We start from the raw sequence: 22,700 nt of genomic DNA, 5'->3' as shown, positions 1-22,700 counted from the left end.
TTCCCGTTATCCCCCAGTATGTGAACCTTCAGTGTTGATTTTCTTTTTATTAAAATGCACTTTTATCTTATTAAAAAAATGGGTCAGTTAATTATAGAATGCTTCTGAACTTGGATTTATCTAATGTTGTAGTGATTGACGTTAATACAAATCTGGCAAAACTACCACAAAGACATACGTATTCTCAGTACGTCGGATCACATGACACATGGTGTTTGTTTCACTGTCAGAGATGTTTGTTATGATCATCTTCCAGTTTACTCCATTATAAAGTAGATTCTTTACATTTTTTTAAAAAAAGATTTAGTTTTCTTTTATATGTATGAATGTTTTGCCTGCATGTATGTCTGTACACCACACATGCGCCTGGTACCAGAAGAGGTTAAAAGAAAGTGAGCTTCCATGTGAGTTGAGTGCTAAAATTCAACTCAAGTTTTCTGCAAAAACAGCCAATGCTTTTAACCACTGAGTCATCTTTCCAGCCCCACTCTTTTCCCCTCAGTTTTAAAAGTCAATAATTTATAGGGATTTGACTCTGTAAACTTGCACCTACTATTTTAGCATCAAGTAATGATTTTGCCTGAATCTATTATAACGATTGATTATTGCTATCATTTCTCCTCATTTATTAGTTGTTATTCTGTTACAAGGAATGTAATGAATTACAATACTTTATTGTTAGGCGTTTTATTGTAACTCAGATTGCCCTAGGTTTAACCAGTAGGATTCCTTTCCATCTGGATCCTATGTCTCTTGACATAGCTGCATCACGTACAGCATCTTCTTCCCTCTGGCATCCATGCTCACACACTTATTACCTGTGTGTGCACGAAGGTGTCCTAAAGCTGCACTTTATCTGGACCAGAGTTTGGTGGGAAAATACTGGAAACTAAGAATTCTCGGTTTATGCTTGTGGAATGTTAATTTAGCAGAAAGCTAATGCACAGAATATATAATATATTTTAACTACAGTGTATTTATACAGACATTTACCATTTCATATAACACCAAAATTTCTTCTAGTCTTCATCATATTGTAACTCTTTGGTCTTGGAGAAACCTGCCTCCTGCTGTGAGTTTGAGGTGTCTTTGTGGCATGGAAGTAAATTAAGTGTGTTGGTGCTGATATAATGATCTGGTATGTAAAAGAACTCGGGTCTCAGGATAATGGAAGCAGGAAGGGGCGAACTTAAGCTTGAGAATGTCGTACAGCTCCTGCATAGCACTCAGCACATTGCTTGGTAGTGAAGGTCAGAGAAGGAAGGACTTTTTAGTTGGAGCATCTGTGTTAGGGGCTGTGCTTGATTTCAGTAACTTGTCAATTGCCCGCTCTCTGTCATAGTTCTGTGCACTAGTGACAGAGGACATTGGAGTGGTAGTGGGCAAGAAGAGTGATGTACAATGTTAGGGGTCATTAGAGTTGCTAAACTCCAGCTTTGGGGAGTTGGTTCTTAACAGTCACTCTGCTGGGGCAGGGTACTCTCGTTCCTACCACTTGCTCAGGCTAGCTGGCTGTGAACGTCTGGCTTCTTCTCCGGTCTCTGTCACCTGTCTTGTCTTAGAAGTCCCGAGATTACAGCTCAGACTCAGGTTGTCAGGCTTAGCAGCCAGCCATTTACTCACTGAACTGGCTTCCCAGCTTTTAAAGAATATTCTTTAATTGTAGCTTTCTCAGATTCCTGGTACTGTGAGTTTCTCTCCTGTTAGTGGTTCCTTTTTTTATGTTTTTCAGGTCAGAGTTTGCTTACCTTTAATTGAAGGTTTTAAAAATTTGTATATTCAGTGTTAGCAATTATTTAGGAACTTTTTAAGATTTGAAAAGTAAGGCATTCTCCTCCTCCTCCTGCCTCTTATTGTTGTGAGACATTTGCTCCACTTGCAGTGCACACACGGTGAGATAGGTCAGCAGATGACCTGGCTCCCCGACCGCTGGCTGAGCAACACTGTCCCACTGCGTCCACTGTGCCTCAAGCATGGCCAGTGCTCGTGAGTCGCAACACCTAGTCTAGACAGGGCGACACTAAACGGGATTGATACAGGTGCTGCTAAAGACCAGGCACACACGAAAACCTTGTCTCATCCTTTGCAGCTATCTCTCATGGTGACTTCTCACTCAGCTGTTCTATAATTATGATTGCTTTTGCTTTTATTCTTGAGTTCAGAAAAGAATGAAACATTTTGCCTGTTTTTGCCCATTTCTTTTTTAATATGCTGTTTCCACTAATTTTTCAAAAAATATACAGTTCCATTTTTGAAAAATAATGTATAGTCCATTATAATCTGTTTTGAGTCAATTCTTACAAATGTCTTGGAGAGTTTGTTTTAGGTCTTTGTGTTAGGTGTGGTGGTACTCACCCTTGTCATCCCAGAATTTAGGACACTCTGATTACTGTCACCTCCCACTCTCTTTGGAACCCCGATCCTCCTGACCTACAGTCCTTCTGACTCTTGCCTACCCCTCCTTCCTATGAGTCCTTTTTGCTCCCATTCATTTTGTTTTGTGACTTGATGAGTTTAACCAGGACCACCTGTGTGACCAGGGGTTTCGAGCTATTTATTGGAACCTCATGGGCTGACTCAGTGGCATATACAACTAGAGACAATGTCTGCCTCCCAGAATCCATGAGTAGCCAGGGAGGGCAGGGCCACAGTAGCCTGTGAGATAAAGGGCTTACTGTTCCAGGCCCAGTCTGGTGCAGGCTCATTGCAGGCAGCTCCGGCTGCGGTGAGAATGTGACTGCATTGGCTGTGCTATGCCCAGAAGATGGCTTTCACAGCCCTATGTCCTGTCTTCCAGCTCGTCCGCCTTTCACCCCTTCTGTGAAGTTTCCCAAACCTAAGCAGTGGTCCTCGCCCTGTGGATCGAGACTCCTTGCGGAGGGGTTCACGACCCTTTCACAGCCGTTGCCTGAGACCATTGGAGAACAGAGATACTTAGGATTCACAACAGTATCAAACACGTTCTGAAGTAGCAATGAAAGTAATTTTTGGTTGAGGGTCACCACAACATGAGGAGTTGTATTAAAGGGTCGAAGCAGAAGGTTGAGAAGCACTGCCTTAGAGGGTCCAGATGTCTATAGGGTTGAACCATTTCAACCGTCATCACCTTGAGCAGCCGTGTCTCTGTATTGATTGCTGTTCATTGTAAAGAGCTTTTCTGACTGAGGCTGAAGGCAGCCTGTAGATGGAACAGCTATCATGAAAGCAGTATGGTACTTGACAACTTGTTTATTCTTTACAGGATTGAAACATATTTTTAAATCATTTTTGAGGCAATCTTTGTTTTGGGTTAGTTGTTTTTTTTTTTTTTTTTTTTTTTTTTTTTTTTTTTTTGGAGACATGGTTTCTCTGTGTAGTCCTGGCTGTCTTATCCCAAGACATGCAGCTATAAGTACAGAAATCTAGCTCTAAATTGATAATAGGCAAAAAAAAAAAAAAAAAAACCCAAAAAAAACAAAAACAAAAAAACAGCTTTGATAAAACATCTACCTTGAAAACAACTCTGGTCCAAAGAACAGGGAACCATTTAGAATAAAGCAAAGACTGCTTCAAATGAAGGCAGGTGTGGTCATGGACACCTTTGAACCCAGTGCTTGGGAGGCAGAGGTAGGGGGATCTCTGAGTTCAAGGCCACCCTGGATTACAAAACGTGCTATTTTTTTTTTAAAGCCTATTACCTGTCTAGAGCTAGATTTCTGTATTTATAGCTATATGTCTTGGGGCAAGATAGCTCCTTAAGTTTATCTGTTAAACGCATATGAAAAGGTTGTTAGGATTCATGTTTAGAGCAATGTCTACTTATCTGTTTCACTAAGATTTTCACTGTGTATGAAAATGTATGAATGCATGTGAAACCATTAAGTAAACGTTACATGGATGTATAGATATGTGTGTATACTGGCTAGTTTATGTCAACTTGACCAAGTTAGAGTAATTTGGGAAGCAGGAACCTCAGTTAAGAAAATGTCTCCCCTAGATTAACCTAGCAAGTCTGTGGTGCATTTTCTTGGTCAATGATTAATATAGGAAGGCCCAGATCACCATGAGCTATACTACCCATGTGCTCGTGGTCCTAAGTGCTCTAAGAACGAAAGCTAGGCAAACGGTGAGGAGCAGGCTAGTAAGTAGCACTCCTCCGTGGCCTATGCATCAGTTCCTGCATCTGGGTTCCTGCCTTGACTTCCCTCAGTGATGATCAGTGGTATGGAACTGAAAACTGAAATAAACCCTTTCTTCCCCAAACTGCCTTTAGTCCTTCTGTCACAGCAGCAGAACCCTAAGACTGTATGGCAGGTAAGCTTGAGTCCTGCTCACTCACTCACTCACTCACTCTTGGGTTTTTTGTATTTTGTTTTTGTTTTGTTTTGTTTTGCATTGGCCAGTGTTTAAATGCCAAGATTACCTGTATTAATCATTTTTTACTGCTATTATAGGAAGTAAAATATCCATTCATATATTTTATAACAATTGTTTTAGTATAGTTTTTCTTTAATAGTTTTTATGCTATGTTAATAGCTTATGTTTAGATACTCTAATACTAAAGTATAGTACCAGCACTGAAGTCTGACGTTTACAATACTGAGCCCTATGTTAAATTTCAGTTTGCCTCACTGGGTAATGCAGCTAGGAAGGAAGGAAGGAAGGGAGGGAGGGAAGGAGGGAGGGAGGGAGGAGTTTTCAGTTATTAAACATGAATGATATTTTTAGATGTCTCCAAAATCCCAAATTTATAGATGTGCGCTGACCTCTTTCTCAGTCCTATATTTTCTGCTGCTCAGTGGGTATTTCCATTTGGATATTTTTGCTATTGTTTCAAGCTTAGCATGTCTAAAACTGAGCTTCCTCTCTGTCTTCAAGAATTAGTGCAGCTTCTGATTTTCATTTTTCTATAATACTACCACACTTTCTATATTGGTTGCTGTCTTAGTTTGGGTTTTATTGCTGTGAAGAGACACCATGACCATGGCAACTCTTAAAAGGCAAACATTTAATTGGGTCTGGCTTACATTTCAGAGGTTCAGTCCCTTATCACCATGGCAGGAAGTGTGGCAGTGTGCAGGCAGACATGGTGCTGGAGGAGCTGAGTTTTATGTCTTGATCCACAGGCAGCGGCAGGAGACTATATTACACACTGGGTGTTGCTTGAGCATAGAGACCTCCAAGCCCACTTCCACAGTGACACACTTTCTCCATCAAGGCAACTTCTGCTTCAACAAGGACACCTCCTAATAGTATCACTCTCTATGGCCAAGCATTCAGACACATAGGGCCCATTCCTGGTCAAACCACCAGTTACTTTTCTGTTGCTGCAGTGAAGCAGTGGTATATGTGGTATATATCTCAGCAGGGAGGCACAGCAGCAGTGGTGGGCATGGCAGCAGGAACAGGAAGCTGAGAACTCAAGTCTTGAATCTCCAGCACAAAGCAGAGAACAAACTGGAAGTAGGGGAGACTTTTTTCTCTTAAAGCCTGTCCCAGTGACATACTTCCTTCCACAAGGCTGTACCTTCTAAACATGCCACCAACTGGGACCAAGGGTTCAAAGAGTCTATGGTGGACATTCTCAATCAAAGCACTACACCTTACATATAACCTTGATTTGATCCTCTTTGACTTTTACTTTCATCTCTGCTGTATGCCTGGGTATTTTCTGATTGTTTTTAGCAATATCATATCTTCTCTGTACTCACTACTTACTGGCTTCAAATTTATTTCCTTATCCATGTAATGTTTCATCAATCTGTGATTTTATAGTTATCAGTATTGTTTGAAAGATTTTAAATAGAAGATCTTATCTAAATAATAGTTGTAACTTCCCCTCAGTACCTTCAGTAGTCCCAGCAAAAAGGGACAAAGACTGTTGCAAGGGCTTCGGGGTTCAAGGAGGATGGACCAGATTAATTAGGCAGTCTCAGTTCTTCCACAGGTAGCAGTAACACTTCAGGCAAAAGATTTCTTCTGTCAGATGATATTGGCAGCGAGCGGTCTTTAGAGAGCATTTTCTGACTGACTGTAGCTAGTCACTGGCAGGCTTAAGAACCTACTTGTGACAGTGAATGGGGGCATGGCTTCATCGGTCACCACAGTCTGAAGCCTTTTCTCTGTTTGCTTTTCTGTTGTATACCTCAGAGACATATTTTCTATAAAGGAAATTTGTATTTTCCTTTTATATCTTAAACCTAGGTAGAAAAAACAAACAAAAGTATCATCTTGCCTGTTAAAGGAATATTGGTATTTTTAGAAAGAATCTCAAGGTCTGTAGTAGTTTTTTAAATGATGTGGAGTTTTTTAGTTAAAAATTTTACAAAAATATGAAATTTTTTTTCTTCACTTTTATAGAAAATGTGCCAGAGGACCTTCGAGAACCGTTTTACACAGATCAGTATGACCAGGAGCACATCAAACCACCTGTCGTTAACCTGCTTCTGTCAGCTGAACTGTACTGTCGTGCTGGGAGTCTCATCCTCAAGAGTGATGCTGCAAAGCCCCTCCTGGGCCACGATGCTGTAATCCAGGCGTTAGCACAGAAAGGCCTTTATGTCACTGACCAGGAAAAACTGGTAACTGAAAGAGATCTCCACAAGAAACCCATACAGATGGTAAGTCTTTGCATACCTAAGGTTATTTCAGGTTTGAAGTGCACACTTTAGTGAATTGTACTAGAAAATAGAAGGAAATAATGTTTGAAATACTTTATGGCATCTACACCTAGAGTTTAAAAGTCATCTTTTATTTCTAAGTGAGGGAAGAGTTTGACAAACTATTTTGGAATATTGGTTTACATCTAGTACCTGGAAGAAACAATTATGTAAATTCAAACTATTATGAAATAATTTTTCTTTATTTAGAAATTTTCTTGTTTTAGAGATTAGCTATAAGAAATGGAAAATGTATCCTTGACTTTTTGTAAGGCAAGAATTTGGATTTGTAAATTTTTCTGTAGTGGAGAGGGGTCATAGCTCAATATTAGAATGTTTGCTTGGCTCTTGAAAGACCTTGCCTGAGTTTCATTCCCAGAGCAACATAAAACTAATATGTAAGGTGCTGGAGAGAACAGCTCAACAATATGAGCACTTGCTCTGAGCAGCCGTGTTAAAGGCCAGGCATAGCCCTTTACAGGCCTGTGGCTCATTGAGGGGACACAGACAGGAGGGTTGCTGGTGCTTGCTGGGTTGATAGCCTAGTCCAAACAGAGCTCAGTGAGGGATGCTGCCTCAAAGACAGAGGGGGTTAGGTGTGGGCACCTGACACCCTACTTTGGCTTCCATGTGTGTATACTTATGCATACACACATATGCACACACAAAAATAATATTTAAAAATGTAACGGGAAGGGGCTACAAAGATGGCTCAGTGGTTAAGAGCACTAACTGGAGCCAAATCCAAGAAGACCTGGGTTTGGTTCCTAGCACCCACATGGTAGCTCACAACTCTTTGTGGCTCTAGTTCCAGGGGACTTCACACCCTCACACAGACATACATGTAGTCAAAGTACCTATGCACATTAAAAAAAATGTAATGGAAAAATGGAAAAAAATGTCAAATGTAAGTATTCTTTTATGTGCTTCAGTCATGGTAAATTCTTGCACATTAGATATTTCAGCTTATTTAACAACCATTAACTCATTTCTTGTCCAACATACATACAGAAGGTTTCTAAGTGGGTCTGGGATAAGTATGCAGGGAGTCATAAATAATCTGAAGACATAAAACTAAATAATTTTAAGTTCACTGTATGCTTTGGGTAAGTTTTCCAAAATACATGTATCATCAAGAATGTTACTGAAAAGCAGGTCTTGTGAAATGGCTCAGTGGGTAAGAGGACCAACACCAGCATAAAACAAGCCAGGTGTAATCATGTAACCCTTACCATCTTGGGGTATAAGTCCAGCACATCTCTGGGACTTACTGGCCAACAGCCTTGCTCCCGCTTCAGTGTGAGGCTGTGTGAAGGAGTAAGAGGGAGAGTGAGGAGCAAAGCTCCCAGCACATGCTGTGGCCTCTGTGCACACACCCGCGGACACACCCACACATACAGAATGATAAAAGGAAGAAAGTGATGTCGTGTAAATTATTTTTCATGAGAATGGTAGTTTTGGGATGAAGGACCCAAATGTAGAAGGGTGTATTATAAGACTCAGGAAGAGGGAACACAGTCACCAAGGCTGGTACTATCTGCAAAGGATTTTACACTCTGCTTCCTGTTATTATCTCTCTTTAAAAACCTCACTTTACTGGTCTTCATAGTGAGTTCCAGGACAGCCAAAAAACCAAACCAAAACAAAACAGAACCAAAAAACAAACAAACCAACCCTCACTTTAATATTCTAAGGAATTGAGAACAACTTCTCAAGGGTATAATAAGTAATTAAGGAAGCCTGAGGATATTGATCTTTTTTTTCATGTAAGAGATTTTCAGCTCTCACTAATGGTGCCAGATTCACATGGTTACTCTGACATGTGCATGTGTATGCATGTCATGTGTAGGCATTCACTAGCTCTAGGGACAATTAAATTCTACTTGTAAATACGCCACATTTAATTCTTCAGGACTTACTGTCTTAGTTGGATTCGAATGGCCGCACTGGCGACTTCTACTTGGGAGTTTGGAGGTTGAGTGGATGGTTCTGAGCACAGTGCTGAGTCTGAAGCAGCGTGGGTAGGGCACAGGCAGGTGTGGCTGGATAACCCAGATGTTCTTACCACCTGGTTCACTGTCTTAATCCTCCTTCATAAGGAGCAGACTTGCCACACTGTACAGTTTTCCCTAGCGTAGCTGCTGCGTGTGAGGATATACTATGAAGGTACTTGGAGACTAAGTTACGGATAAAGAGCTTGGTAGACAGCTGATTGCGTTACTTAGGTTTCTTTGACCCTGTAAAGCCTGCTGACAACTTTGACTGTTTAATATTTAAAGACTAATTTAAATAACATATTCTTTCCCTGTTTTTCTGGCCCTGACTTCTAATTGTTGGCTGTTAAAACTTGAGATTAGAGTACATCACCTTAACCCTTTGCAGTGTCATATTTACTGACCAGTATTTTAATCATATACTTTAAATTTTTGTCAGAACTCAAGGTTTTTCAATTGTAACTTTTTTTATTATTGCTATTGTAATATTATACTACTCTTTTAAAAGCATATATGAGAACATATTACTAGTAGAATTTTGTTTTAAAACTTTTTAAATGTGAAATGGGAGTTATTTAAATCACCAGTTGCTTCTTTGCCTTGCTTTTGAGAGGTATCATCTAAATAGTGTTTTGACTCACCTTGCATGTATTGGTACTGTATTCTACCCATTTGCAATTCTGAATAAGCTAAGTGGTTTTAGTATCTTTTATTTCTTGTGCTGCCATAGCTTTGGGGGTCATGGGAATACAATAGTAGCAGAAGTATTATCTTGACTTTTTAAGACATAATGCTCTTTCTGATTCTTTTTTTTTTTAAAAAGACTTTATATTTTGTATACAAGTATTTTGCCCACATGTATATGTGTGCATCATGTTCATGCCTGGTGCCTATAGAGGCCAGAAGTGGGCACTGGGTCTCTTGAGACTGGAGTTACAGATGCCGAGGCTAAGGGCGGGTAGCCATGCAGGTGCTGGGGCCATGGTGCTCTGCACAGTAGCAGGCGCTCCTGACAAACAAACCGTCTCCTCAGCCCCTTCATTCTTTTTTTATTAAAGTCTAAGACAGTGTCATATTTAAAGAACTAACTTAAATGATCTGTCTTCCCTGATTTGGGTTGTTAGAACCTCACACTAGGCCACATCAAGCTCCCCTGCAATTGTATTTAGTGTGAGAGTGGGGTCTTTTTGATAAAATATCAACCTTTAGTTTCTTCTGGGAAATGGGAGTAAAATGGGGTGAGAGGGATGAATGGAACTTCCCTTGTTATTGATATATTTCTGTATTGGTAACGTTTTTATATAATTACACACACTATTAAAACACACAGAGATGAGATTGAAGTTGAAATGGAAATGGTCACTGAAGTATTTCTTTGTGAATGGAATAAAGAGAAATGAGTATCCTGTGTCAGTGTCTAAGTAAACAGGAGCAAACACTGAAGGAGTTTCTAAATGCTTGACTTCAAGGACCCCGGAAATAACTGTCTAAAGCTTTCTGCGGATGCCTCCCAAGTGCTGCAGTGGTGGGAGAGCACCGTGGACCGTGATTCTTAAAATGTGTTTTTGTGGGTGATTTATATGTATGGAAAAGGTTTAATAATCCAAAGTTTTATGTTGTGCATATTATACCAGGTAGGGCCCATCAGTGCCAAGTGTCTTGCCTAAGTGTGCCCTGCTCTGTGGTAAAGCCAATTAGAATCTGGGCAGAGCTGGGACTGTCTAAAGCACATTTGCACACTTGTGCTTTTTAATTCTTGTTTTTTTTCTGTTTGTTTGTTTTTATTTGTTTGAGATGGGGTCTCTACATAGCCCTGGCTGTCCTAGAATTCACTATGTAGACCAGGCTGGTCTTGAACTCACAGAGATCCACCTGTCTCTGTCTCTTAATGCTGCAATTAAAGTCTTGTGCCACCATACCTGGCTAGTTTTTAGAATTACATGCACCTAGGTATCAACTAGACTAGAGACTGTGAGAGGTCAGACTCTTGGTTGTGAATTAATTTCTTAATTTTCAGCAATATTTGTGCATGTATGTAAGGAAAAAAATTGACCTCCATAAAACTCTAAATAAATGTATATATCTATATAATGGAATGAGATTGATTTCTTAAATAGGACTTATATAACCATGTTTATTGTTTAATCAGATTTTGTTTAGGAACAAACATTGTGTAAATCAAAGTATTTCATTTCTTTTCACTGTTTTTCATTTTATTATATTTTGAAGACTCAGCCTCATGTTTTCTAGGATACCCTTAAATTTCTGATCCTTCTGCATATAGTTCCCTGGTGCTGGACCATAGATATGAACTACCACACCTGGCTTGTCAGTGGTGGGCATCAAATCTAGGCCTTCCTGCATGTTAGGCAAGCATTCTCCCAACTGAGCTACATTCCCAGCCCCTAGATCTTATGTTGATGAGTAAAAAAATGAATAATAATAATTCCAATAATAATAGAAAGAAGTAGCTTATTCTGTTTACTTAGTGGTAATTAAAATGGGATGATCTGTCATTGAAAGTAAGGCATCAAATGTTCTCTCCTGGGGGGCTGAAGAGATAGCTCAGCAGTTAAAGAGCACTGACTGGTCCTGAGTTCATTTCCCAGCAATCACATGGCGCCTTACAATCATCTGTAATGGGATCCGATGCCTTCTTCTGATGTGTCTAAAGACAGCAACAGTACTCATATGCATAGAATAAATAAATAAATCTTTGTAAAAAATGTTGTCTTCTGAAATGCCAAAACTCTTATAGTGAAAGTTTCATTTATTTGTTAATATTAATTTATAATGTTTTTAGTGGTAGGGTAGGCAGAGTCTTGCTACATAGCCCAAGCTGGCCAAAAATTATCTTAAATGATCTTTAATGATCTCAGAGCAATCCTCCTGCCTCAAACCTTTTGAATTCTGGAATGATAGTGTAAACCACTATCTAGCACTCTTGCACACTGTTTTATTATAGTCTACCCTCAAGGCAGGGGCAGGGACGTTGTAGTCAGAGCACAGAAGACAGTGGGAATGTCTTACCCCCCAAAAAGGTTATTTCCATGCATATAGAAGTAGGCTTTTCAAAATTGTGTTTTATGCTCAACACTGATACTGAGAGATCATCTTCATTTGAATAATAAGCTTACAAACTTAGTGAGGAAAACACTGGGGCAAACCACCCAGTCATATGGCAGGAAATGTGTGCTTGGAACTCTGTGTCTAAGCAGTAGACCCTGGGAACCACAAGGTAAATAGACTCACCTCTGCTGGTCCCAGGAACAGCAGCGTAGGATAGGTTGAGTAAGAAGATGAGTGAGCATGGTGAGTGAATGGATCAATCCTCCATTGATCCACTGAATGGATCAGGAGCCGAAAGTGAGACTTAACTTTCCCTGAGTGACAAGATCACGGAATAAATGCTCACAGTTGTTTTTATATTCTCTCTCTCTCTCTCTCTCTCTCTCTCTCTCTCTCTCTCTCTCTCTTTCTCTCTCTCTGTGTGTGTGTGTGTGTGTGCGCGCACACATGCATACATGCACACATATGTTTGTTTCTTAGGTCTTTCTGATTTTACTGCATCTGCTTTTCTGTTTTCTTTTCAGGCTCCTAGGCAACTCTTTCTGTTTGTTTGTTTACCATGCAGTCAGTGTGCTTATACTTCACACACCTGTGCTCATGTAACTTAGCTCTTTACCATCATGTTCTCCTGAGAAAGAGACAGGCTTTGAGAATGTCACAACAGATCACAAGCAAGGACAGGACTGTGGTGACAAGAGACTAAGCTCTCCTCACTGAACCTACTAGTATTATGGTAGGAGGTGAAGTGAGGAGGAGACCGTAGTTTCTTATCAAGGTTTTATCAAAATGCATTTCAAATGTATGAACAGAACTTATCTCTGTAATTTTATTTTTAAACTTTTTTGTTTGTTTATGGTTTTTACTTTTCTGTGTGTGGGTATATGCTTGTGTGAATGTGTATGCACTTTGTGATTGCAATGGCTTATGGAGGCCAGCAGAGGGCATCAGATTCTCTGAAAGCAGAATTATGGATGGTTGTAAGCCACTGTGTAAGTGCTAGGAACCACACTCAGGTTGTCTGCAAGAGCAAGACAAGCTGGTGATCTTAACACTGAGCCACCTCACTATCCCCTGGTAGCTGTTTTTATGCAGAATCTTTTCCCTTTATGCTAGATCTCAGTCTTCTGGTTTCTGCTTATTGTAACCTAATTTAAATTCTCTTTTTTATGGGTAGCATATTATATATGCCTTTGTTTTTTTAAAAAAATGACATTATTGGGGCTGGAGAGACACTCCAATAGATAATGTACTCACATATATTTTAAGGATAGAGAGGCACTAAACCCAGTTTAGTTCTTCTTCTTCCACCTTTATGTAGGTTCTAGAAATCAAACTAGGTTGTCAGGTTTGCATGACAAGCCCTTCACCTACAGAACCATCTTGCCAGCCCTTCAGCCAGGTTTTGAAATGTGTAGAGGAATTTACTAGATAGGGAAATGGAGGGTGTGATGGTGACAATGGGTGTGGGAATATAAGCAGTGTTGCGTTGTAGCTTTAACATCATGTCCATCCTGGGAGATGACAGGAAGTGATTCCTCAGGATAGATGGACACAGGGCCTGAATGGCCCTCTTTGCTGTGACAGATGTAGTGCTTTGGCAGTGAGGAAGAATCACACAGAATAGAGGTTTAACCCCACAGAGGGTGTAATCAGATTTGTGTTTCAGAAAGTCGCCTTGGTGGCACTGTGGAAGACATGTCACTCGGGAGTTTGAAATTCCTGGGGCCTGAACTCCAGAAGACACCGAGGCGCTGGAGAGCTGCTTTGGGGATGGGAGTTGTTTTCTGTAATACTGAGGATTGAGCTTAGGGGGCTAAGCTAGTGTGAGATTTACTACATTCTCAGCCTACAAGAGGCCTTTCTTAAGGTCTGTGGGATGGAGGTGAATTTTTTACTTCTCAGGGTTGCGAAATAAAGAAGTTCCAAACAGACAGGACTAGGGGGAAAAAACAGCCAATATATCACCTTTAAAAATTAGAAGTTATGGGGCAAAGAACCCCCTAGTTTTACATTCTGGACCCCTCAAGGATGACATATTCTTTATTCTTAGCCTCTTACCCCATGTGAGTCTGTGTGTCTGCCTGTGTCTGTATGTGTCTGTAACTCCTTTGGCCTCATGTGGAAGCCAGAAGTCAGAATCACGATATCCTTTCTATTTGGAGATGGAGTCTTTCACAGAACCTACTGGCAAGCAGGTACCCAGGACTTGGCCTGTCTCTGTTCCCCTTGAGGTGGGATTACAAATTCTTGTTACTTTGCCCAACTTTTTACTTTTAAAAATTGTTATTTTGTTATTTTATGTGTGTGGATGTTTTTTCTGCATGTATATCTGTGCACCACATACATATGTGTTTCCCAGAGGCCAGGAGAGGGTACTGTATGCCTTCCTTTTTTAACTTAAAAAATTGTTAGAAAAGGTAAGAACCCTTAGGTAAGGGTAGATTTCATCTTATTCCTATAGAATGAAACTAAAGTGAAGTTCCGTAAGGGGAAGCAGTATTCTACAGTTGTTCTCCCCAGCCAAGGTTAACCCTAAGTTGCTTTTCTGTAGAATCACTTCTGTGAAGACAGGGCCTGTGGGTCATGATTTTCATCATAGTCTCGGTGCCTAGCTAAGGAGATGCAAAGTCAACAAACATTTGATATACTGATGCGTTTTTAAGAATTAAATACATTTGGCAAGATCATAGCACTTTTTCAACAAACAAACAAACAAACAAAGGATGCAGTCTTGTGCTCTGTGAGGCTTGGGCTCAGAGCTCAGAGGTTCTTGTTTAGCCAAGGTAAAGGATTATAGCCCCTGTCTTTGTTAGGGTTTCTGTTCTTGTGAAGAAATGCTTTGGCCACAGTAACTCTTGTAAAAGAAAACATTTAATTGGGACTGGCTTACAAGTTCAGAGTTTAGACAGTTATTGTCATGTCAGGAAGCACGGAAGTGTGTAGACATGGTGCTGGACAAGGAGCTGAGAGTTCTACATCTGTATCAGCAGGCAGCAGAAAGAGTAAGATGCTGGGCACGGCTTGGCCTTTAGAAACCTCAGAGCCCACTCCTAGTGACACACTTCCTTTAAGAAGGCCACACCTACTCCAACAAGGCCACATTTTTTAATCCTTTCAAATAATGCCACTCACTGTGCGCCTGTAGGGGTCATTTTCATTCAAACCACCACAGCTCCCTATTGTCTGTAAACTACCCTTGTCTCTGTCAGTTCTGAAATCAGCCTATGGTGACCTTTCAGTCCTCTTTTTCACACAAAGCTCTTGGGAGACATGCTTCTTACCTGCTAGGCTATTAGGGGACAGCCATGGTGCTGTCACAGTATTGCTCCATCTTGCCTTCTGATAAAGCTAATGCCACACAGCTACCAGGAAAAAATTAGTGGGCAAGCTTCCTCTCAGAGTTTTTTGCAGGTTTACTGAAGCTTTTGCTGGTGCTTGTTTTAATAAAATATATTTCAGTGTACCTTTGTAACTTGATTTTGAGGTTTGAGGCACAAGTTTTGGCTTAGAAGCAAGTATTCTTGGAAAGCTTACAAATTTGAAAAACTATAAAACACAAACACTTAGTAATACAACATATGTAACTGGTTAAAATGCAGTAGGCGTGCTATCTTGTGCAAGGAGAGAGCATGCATGGGTTCCATTTTACGTTGTGGGCCCAGGTAGCAGCAGTTAGCTGAGCAGTGCTGGACAAGCCCTGAGCTGCTGTGTGTAAGCTGTCAGCTCACTTGAGTATATTCTGAGAACACATTCTCTTCACTCAAGCTGTGACTTGTTCAATGTAATCTACTCTCATGAGCTTTTAATAGAGCCCCTGGCTCATGATCTTGATGGTTAGTTTTTCCTGTTAATATGTTAACATATCTGATTGGTTTCTTGGAAATTTCATTAATTCCTTAAAGTATTAATTGATTAAATGATTAAAACTAAGTCTAAAGAGTATTTTTAGATTTTATTTCTTAAATTTTAGATCTATGTAATAAGCTTCTGTCAAAATTGCAAACATACAACCAAACTGACTATAAACCTACAAAAATGTTCCTTGAGAAACTTTTTGATTACTTTGAGGTATATATTTTATTTGAAATTTTGTGATGAGAAATTAAATGTTTATTGACATTTGAAAATTTTTTCTGAATTGATACATAGTGCCTGAACTTATTTGTGGGACAAGCATGCCATTTCGATATTTAAATGCAATATATAATTATAGATTCAGGATAATTACATACCTGTTGCCCCAGACATTCGTCATTCCTTTATGGTAGGAAAATTAACATCCCTTTACTGACTGCCCCCTCACACTTTTTTTTTAGTATGTGTGTGTAATGTGTGTGTGTGTTCATATCTGTATATGTGTGGGTACCTGTGTGGGTGGGTGACTACCAAAGGATGCATTTGCACGTGGAGACTTGAGGTGGTTGTTAGGAATCATCACTCTTCCTCTGTCTCCAATAAGGCAGATCTCTCAGTTAAACCCAGAGACCCCTGATATGACTGGTCTTGTAGATTGCTTGTTCTGGGGATTTTTCTGTCCCCACTTTCCAAGGCTGGAATTATAGACATGCCTCCACACCCATCTGTCATTTTCATGGGTTCTTGTGATCCTAACTTGATTAAGAATTAACAGTCCCCCTCTACTGGCTGTCTAGAAATATTCAGTATTCAATCAGTTATTTCATTGTGCTATAGAACGTGAGGAGTCTTTCCTTTTTTCCATGTGAGCCTCGGTACCCAGTAGATCTCTTCATTTTCTAGGCTCTGATAGTCATTCTTGTGTGCTTTATTTATTTATTTATTTATTTATTTATTTATTTATTTAATGTTTTGGAAAGGCAGGTCTCTAGCCCAGGTACTATCCTGTATCAGTTTGTTCAGAGTCTTGCAGTCTGTAATGCAAACCGTTCACCTTTATTATTCTTTGTCAAAATTGTTATTCTACTTTCTTTACATTTCCATGTATACTTAGAATCAGCTTTTCACACAGGCACACAGCTAGTCCCCCACTTGTACAGTAAAGAAAAACCAACAAAGAATAATGCTGTCTGTAGGACTTTTGAATATGTCCTTTCTTTTTGTACTTTTCTAAGATGTTTGTGTATACAAATCATAAGTAGATGTTATTTTTTTCAAGTGTTTTTCCTTTTGTTGAGATAATCACATGGCTTTCCTTATTTATCTTGTTAATGTGTGAACTGTTTTTCAAATATTAGGAATCTTAGACATTACCTTGTGTGGTCCTGATATATTAGCCCCCCTTCCATACATACGCACACATGCGCGTGTGCACACACACACACACACACACACACACACACACACGTGAATCATTCCATTCCACTTATTCATTCATTCATTCATTCATTCAGTGTGTGTGAGGGGGCGGAGGGAGAGAGATAGACAGACAGACAGACAGACACACATGGAGGAAGAGAGAGAAAGGAGTGAGGTTATAGTGTCCCTTTGTGGGTTTTCAGTGGCAGTTGTACTGAGGTGTGTGTGTGTGTGTCTGTGTGTCTGTGTGTATGTGTGAGAGACCTTCCTTCCTTCCTCCTTCACTTACTCCCACTTGTTTTTGTGTATTAGGGTTTGACAGAAACACCATTATGACTCTGACAACTTTCACCTTTCCTTCTTTTGGTGAAGATTGTCTCTGAAAGCATCACTGATCAATAATCCTACAGTTAAGTTTTGACTGAACCTTGGTGCTGAGATGTTCTAGTACATGGCCCACATTCAGGGCAAGTGATTGGTGAGTAGACTCCAGGAGCAAAACTCCCTTTAATCACGTTCAGGAAGCAAGAGGGCTCAGAAGTCCAGTGGCTTTCCTTTTCCATAGACATTCACTGTCACCTCCTAGGGCTGGTCCAGCATGGTTTGTAGTAGTTTTACTTCTGCAGAATTTTGACAGGGAGTGGGGGATGCAAACTTTTAAAAGGAACCAGTGTTAACAAAAAGAAAGACTAGTAAGAGCACAAGAAAGCAACTTTCCTAATGGCTTTGGGTCATGAATCTGGGTGTGTATAGGCAACTAGGTGAGCCCAGTTGTATCTGTTTAGCTCACTTCCTTACTGAGATTTATTCAGATGCAGTATGCATTATGGGGACACATATTCTCTGTTTAACCACTGTGTAGTCTGGATCAACATGTCTTCTAGTACCCGTGCCTATATGAAACTCAGAGTGTTTAAAATAGAGAGGGAGCGACCGTCTCTGCAGAGTGAACACACTGTCCCATTACGACCGTTGCTAAAGCTGTGTGGTGGGCTGAAGGCTCCTCGGGCTGAGTGGATAGTTGCTCACTCTAGCTATTGGTTATGAAGCAAGTCTTCATGAGGATTTTGTATACTTCCTCCTGAATTTGATTGTAAAACTACATTCAGCAGGGAAAACAGTGGATAACAGAAGGAGTGGTTTGAATGCATTCTGATAAAAGCCTAGTAATTGACAAGGATAGTCAGTTATTCATAGTATACAACCACTTGTGATTGACAGCCTCATGCCATCAAACTTTAGGAATTGTCATGTAATCTTTCACACATCCACATGAATGAAAGGTCTGCAGTATGCCTTGAGAGCATGTTACCTCATACGTCTCTATAGACAAGATGGGTGGTCAGTCACCTGTAAACACCTAAGTTAGTTCTAGGTCAGAAAGGCCTAATTCACACCCAGAAGTGTATGTGTAACACATTAGAGTTATGTTATTAAATTAAAAAGGAATTTTTTTAGAGGACACAAAGGGATTGGGGGAGGCGAGGCTGCATCAGGGAGGAGGTGGGGGTAAATAGGGTCAAAATACATTGTATGAGGTTCTGAAAGTCAATGAAACTGTGTGTTTTAAAGAAGACATTTCAGAACTCTAACCCCAAGGAAGTTAGCTAAAATTTTCTAGCAGTTTTAAAGCACTTTTTTCAAAGCAGCTTTATAGATTTCTGGGGAAGAACAGTTGTGAATGGTTTGGGCATTAAATGGTGCCAAGAGGTCCGTGTGTTGAAAGTGATTCCCCAAGGAGACACTGTTCAGAGGGGTTTTCAAGTCATTGGGAGCATGTCCTTTCTAGGGACAGTAAAACTCCAGTGACCTCCTCCTTGACTCTCCTGCCATGAGGGTGAGGGTGTTCTGTCACTGCTCGTGCCGTGACTTGCTGCCAGTGCCACAGGCCAGTAGGTGGACCAAAGCCTTCAAAACTATGAGCCAAAGTAAACCCTTTCTCCTTGTAAGGTGATTGTCGTGGGTGTTCATTACAGTAATGATAAATTGTCACGGCAGTCAGCCATGTAATCAGAGGGATAATGAAAAGACTTTGATGGTGGCCCGAGCCTGTAATCCTGGCATTCAGGAGGCATCCTTAGTACCAGGCCAGCCTGGGATACTTAACAAGACCTGTCTCACAAAACAAAACAAAAATAGACTTGAAAAACAAATAAATTCAAGAAAAAATTTAAGTTTTACAAGATTGAAAGTTAAGCCTAGTAAAAAGATAGCACAAACCATAAGAACTTACCTCAGCAAATCATAAATGCTTGTTTTCCTAGGCTCATTGCCAAAGGTAAAGACAATGTTTCTCAGAATGATAGCTTCTCTATGCAAAACCATGTAGCCATATAGACAACCTGGGTTTCCTACCTGATAGAAAGGCACTTGGGTTTAATTGAACACTGACTGTATGTTATGAACACACAACATACTATAAAAGTATAGTATTTTATTTGTAGCCCCTAAGCTTGTCTTTTTTGCAGAGTTTAAAAAGCCAGGCACACTTGGCAAATATACTCCTAAGTATACTTTTCCATTGAGGTTTCAGTGTTTTAGCTTATTTAGAAATGATTCAAATATCACCTGCATAACAAACAATGAAAAAACAGCTTAATGTTTAAAGGATAAGTTTATTTGAGAGTGACTGACTGCTCTTGTAATTAGACATGAGATCCTCTCTCCTTACACAGTCTGCTGGCATCCATCTGACCATCCATCCTATCAAAGGAAACAATGGTGTTATCTTAGATAAGGCGCAAGTGTTTATCCTGAGCCAAGTCTGAGTGACTAAGGCCTAAGAACATAGACTCAGGTTGCCGTAAATAACTTGTTCTATGTGGAAACAGTTTCATGAGATTTATTGCTATAAGACAAAAAAGAAGTCATAAATCACAGCATTTACCATGTATAGTACACAGACAGGTAATAGCAAAATGGGGGAAAGGTTTTAGATATTGTGTAAGCACACTGCTGGCTTGTGAGTTAGTTTCATGTATAACTACAAGGTTGTTTTCTCTAACAAGGAGAAAGGAAACAGAACGGTTAGAAAAGGAGCTAATGACAGTCCAAAATAATTTGTCTCCAGATCTGTAACATTCTAACTTCTTATATTACAGATTTGTCAGTCAGCCTTGTGTAGAATCCTCAACAGAGTGTGGCTTTTTCCCCTGAGAATTTACAGTTCATTTTTTATTCTGATGCCTTTTAAAACCTCTAACACTTTCCTTTTAAAATTAGCACAGTTTAATTATACAAAGCAGTGGGTTTTCATTATGACATTCTTTATTCGTACGTACATACAATGTACTTAGATCAGCTTCCCCAAGTCATCCCCTCACCCCACTCTACCCTGTCTACATTCTAATGGTTCCCCTTTTTAATGTTTTCAGTTTTCTTGCAAATGAAAATTTTATTCTTTATGCCTGAATAAAACGTGTGTGTGTGTGTGTGTGTGTGTGTGTGTGTGTGTGTGTGTGTGTATTTTTCTTGATCCATTGGTTCTCCCCAGGCCAGTTCTGTGATGTGACTGTTGTGAGTAGGGTCAAATAATCATAGGTATGATAGCACCTCCATAGAAAGGTGACTCTGACCCTTTGGTATGCTCCAAAGTGGTGTGGGATTCAGTTTTCATTTGTTGAGGAGCCTTCTGTAGCAGGGAGTTTGAATGACAATGATGCCCATAGGTTTATGTTTGAATGCTTGGTCCACATTTAGTGGGACTCTCTGGGAAATCTTTGAAGGTGTGACCTTGTTGGAGGAGGTGTGACACTGAGGGTGGGTTTTGATGTTTCCAAAGTCAACCAGATCCAGCCAATCTTACTCTCTTTCTTCCTGCCTATGGATGTAAGCTCTCAGCTACTGCTCCAGTGCCATGCCTGCCTGCCTGCTGCCACACTCTCTTCCATGATGGTCATGGACTCTCCCTCTGAAATTATAAGCAAGCCCCCAAGAAAATGCTTTCTGCTATGAGTTGCCTTGGTCATGGTGTCTCTTTACAGCAATAAAATAGTAACTGAGATACCTCCAAACTGAGTTTTTATAGTAGCTAGAACTAGTTCACATTCCTACCAACATGGTATGAGTTCCTTCCCTCCCATACACCCCTCCACGGCCTTGCTGATACTAGATTTTTGATGTTAGTTATTCTGCCTGGGCTGAGATGGACTATTGCTGTACCTTTGATTTTCATTTTCCTTAATGGCTAAAGATGTTGGACACATTTTCTTATATGGGTGTGCTATTCATACTTATTAATTTTAAAAGTGTCTGGTTCATTTGTTGAGTGAATTATTTGCTCTTTTGATGTTTAACTTTTTTTGAGATGCTTGTAATATCCTGGTTATTAATTGTCTGTCAGAGGAGTATCTAGCAGAGATCTGCCGCTCTGTGTGCTCTCCTGTCTTCAGTCTGGCTATTGTTTCTTTTGCTGTATAGAAGTACAGAAGCTTTTTAATTTGATGCCCTCTTGCCTTTGAATTCCTGCTTTTATTTGGGAGCTTTCTGAGTCATATTCAGGTTTAAATGTTGAAGCGTCTCCCCTAGTTTCAGGTCAGCCCTGGGGGCTTGGTCTTTGCACTTGACCTAGTTCCTGTCTTATACATGTGCACTCGCCTTTACTAGCTGCACTGTTTACAAGTCTGTCTCGTCCCTCACCTTTTGGCATCATTACAGGAATCAGGCAGCTGCACGTATGTGGGCCTGCTTCTGGGCTTTCTGTGCTATTCTGCCGGCTCGGATGCCTGGTTTTGTGTTATTACCAAGGCTCTTTAGTGCCATCTAAAGTCAGGTACTGTGATACCTGGAGCATTCCTTTCTGTTTCGATTGCTTTGATTATTCTGGGTCTTTTGTATTTTGCTGTGAGTTTTGGAATTTTTCTCTTCTTGTGAAGAGTGCCGTGAAGGTTTCAAAGAAGATTGCATTGCATATGAAAATTGCTTTTGCTAATAAGCTAGTCACAGTGTTAATTCTGTCTGCTTCTGAGCACATGATCTTCTGCCTTCTAGTGTCTTCCGCACTCTCTTCATAGTTTCAGGGTTTGGTTTTGTTGTAGAGGTATGTAATATCTCTGGTTGTTGTGGGAGTTGTTTTGTGAGGTTATTGTGAATGGGGTTGTTTCCCTCACTTCTGGTTCCCTGCTTCATTATTGGAGAGAGGAAAGCTGCAGATTCTTGTATGTTGGTGTTGATATGCTGTTTCATTGCCGACAGAGTTTATTCAGAGCTGAGAACCTTCAGGAGGACTCTTTGAAGTCTTAACTACAGGATCATGCACCATTCATACAGGGATGTGGGATTTCTTCCTTTCCAAATCCCATCCCTCTTATTTTTTCCTTGACACAGTGCTAAGCTTTCAATAACTGCTGCAGAAGAGTTCTGAGTGGTTGTTCCTTGCACATTCCTTATTTTAGGGAATATGCCTTCAGGTTTTCCTCATTGATTCTGATGTTGCTGTTAATCTGTCATCCACAACCTTTATTATGTGGAAGTCTGACCCTTCTATCTTAGCTTCACTGTTGTCATAAAGGGATGTTGAATTTTGTCAAAGACTTTTTTTTTTTTTGCATCTATTGAAATAATTGTATGACTTCTGCTCCTGAGTCTATTTGTGTGCTGTTTATTGGTTGCATATATTGAATCATTGTATTCCTCATTTTAAAAACATCAGCTGATCATGGCATAATGCATTTTTAAAAATATGTGCTAATAATGTCTTAGGGTTTCATTACAGTAAAGAGACACC

The 22,700-nt window shown here is 40.1% G+C and overlaps 1 protein-coding gene across 4 annotated transcripts in view; it reads left to right on the top strand.

The window, feature by feature from the left end:
• Positions 1 to 22,700, top strand: part of Camsap2 (calmodulin regulated spectrin associated protein family member 2) — a 73,010-nt gene that overhangs the window by 9,162 nt on the left and 41,148 nt on the right. For all 4 annotated transcript variants that reach the window (XM_034512883.2, XM_034512884.2, XM_034512882.2 and 1 more), the window contains exon 2: positions 6,340 to 6,599. In XM_034512883.2, the coding sequence (XP_034368774.1) occupies positions 6,340 to 6,599 (260 nt within the window). The remainder of the gene's footprint in view (positions 1 to 6,339; positions 6,600 to 22,700) is intronic.

This window comes from Arvicanthis niloticus, chromosome 10 (assembly GCF_011762505.2).
Source record: "Arvicanthis niloticus isolate mArvNil1 chromosome 10, mArvNil1.pat.X, whole genome shotgun sequence".
Lineage (NCBI taxonomy): Eukaryota > Metazoa > Chordata > Mammalia > Rodentia > Muridae > Arvicanthis > Arvicanthis niloticus.
This window is presented reverse-complemented; position numbering and strand designations above follow the sequence as displayed.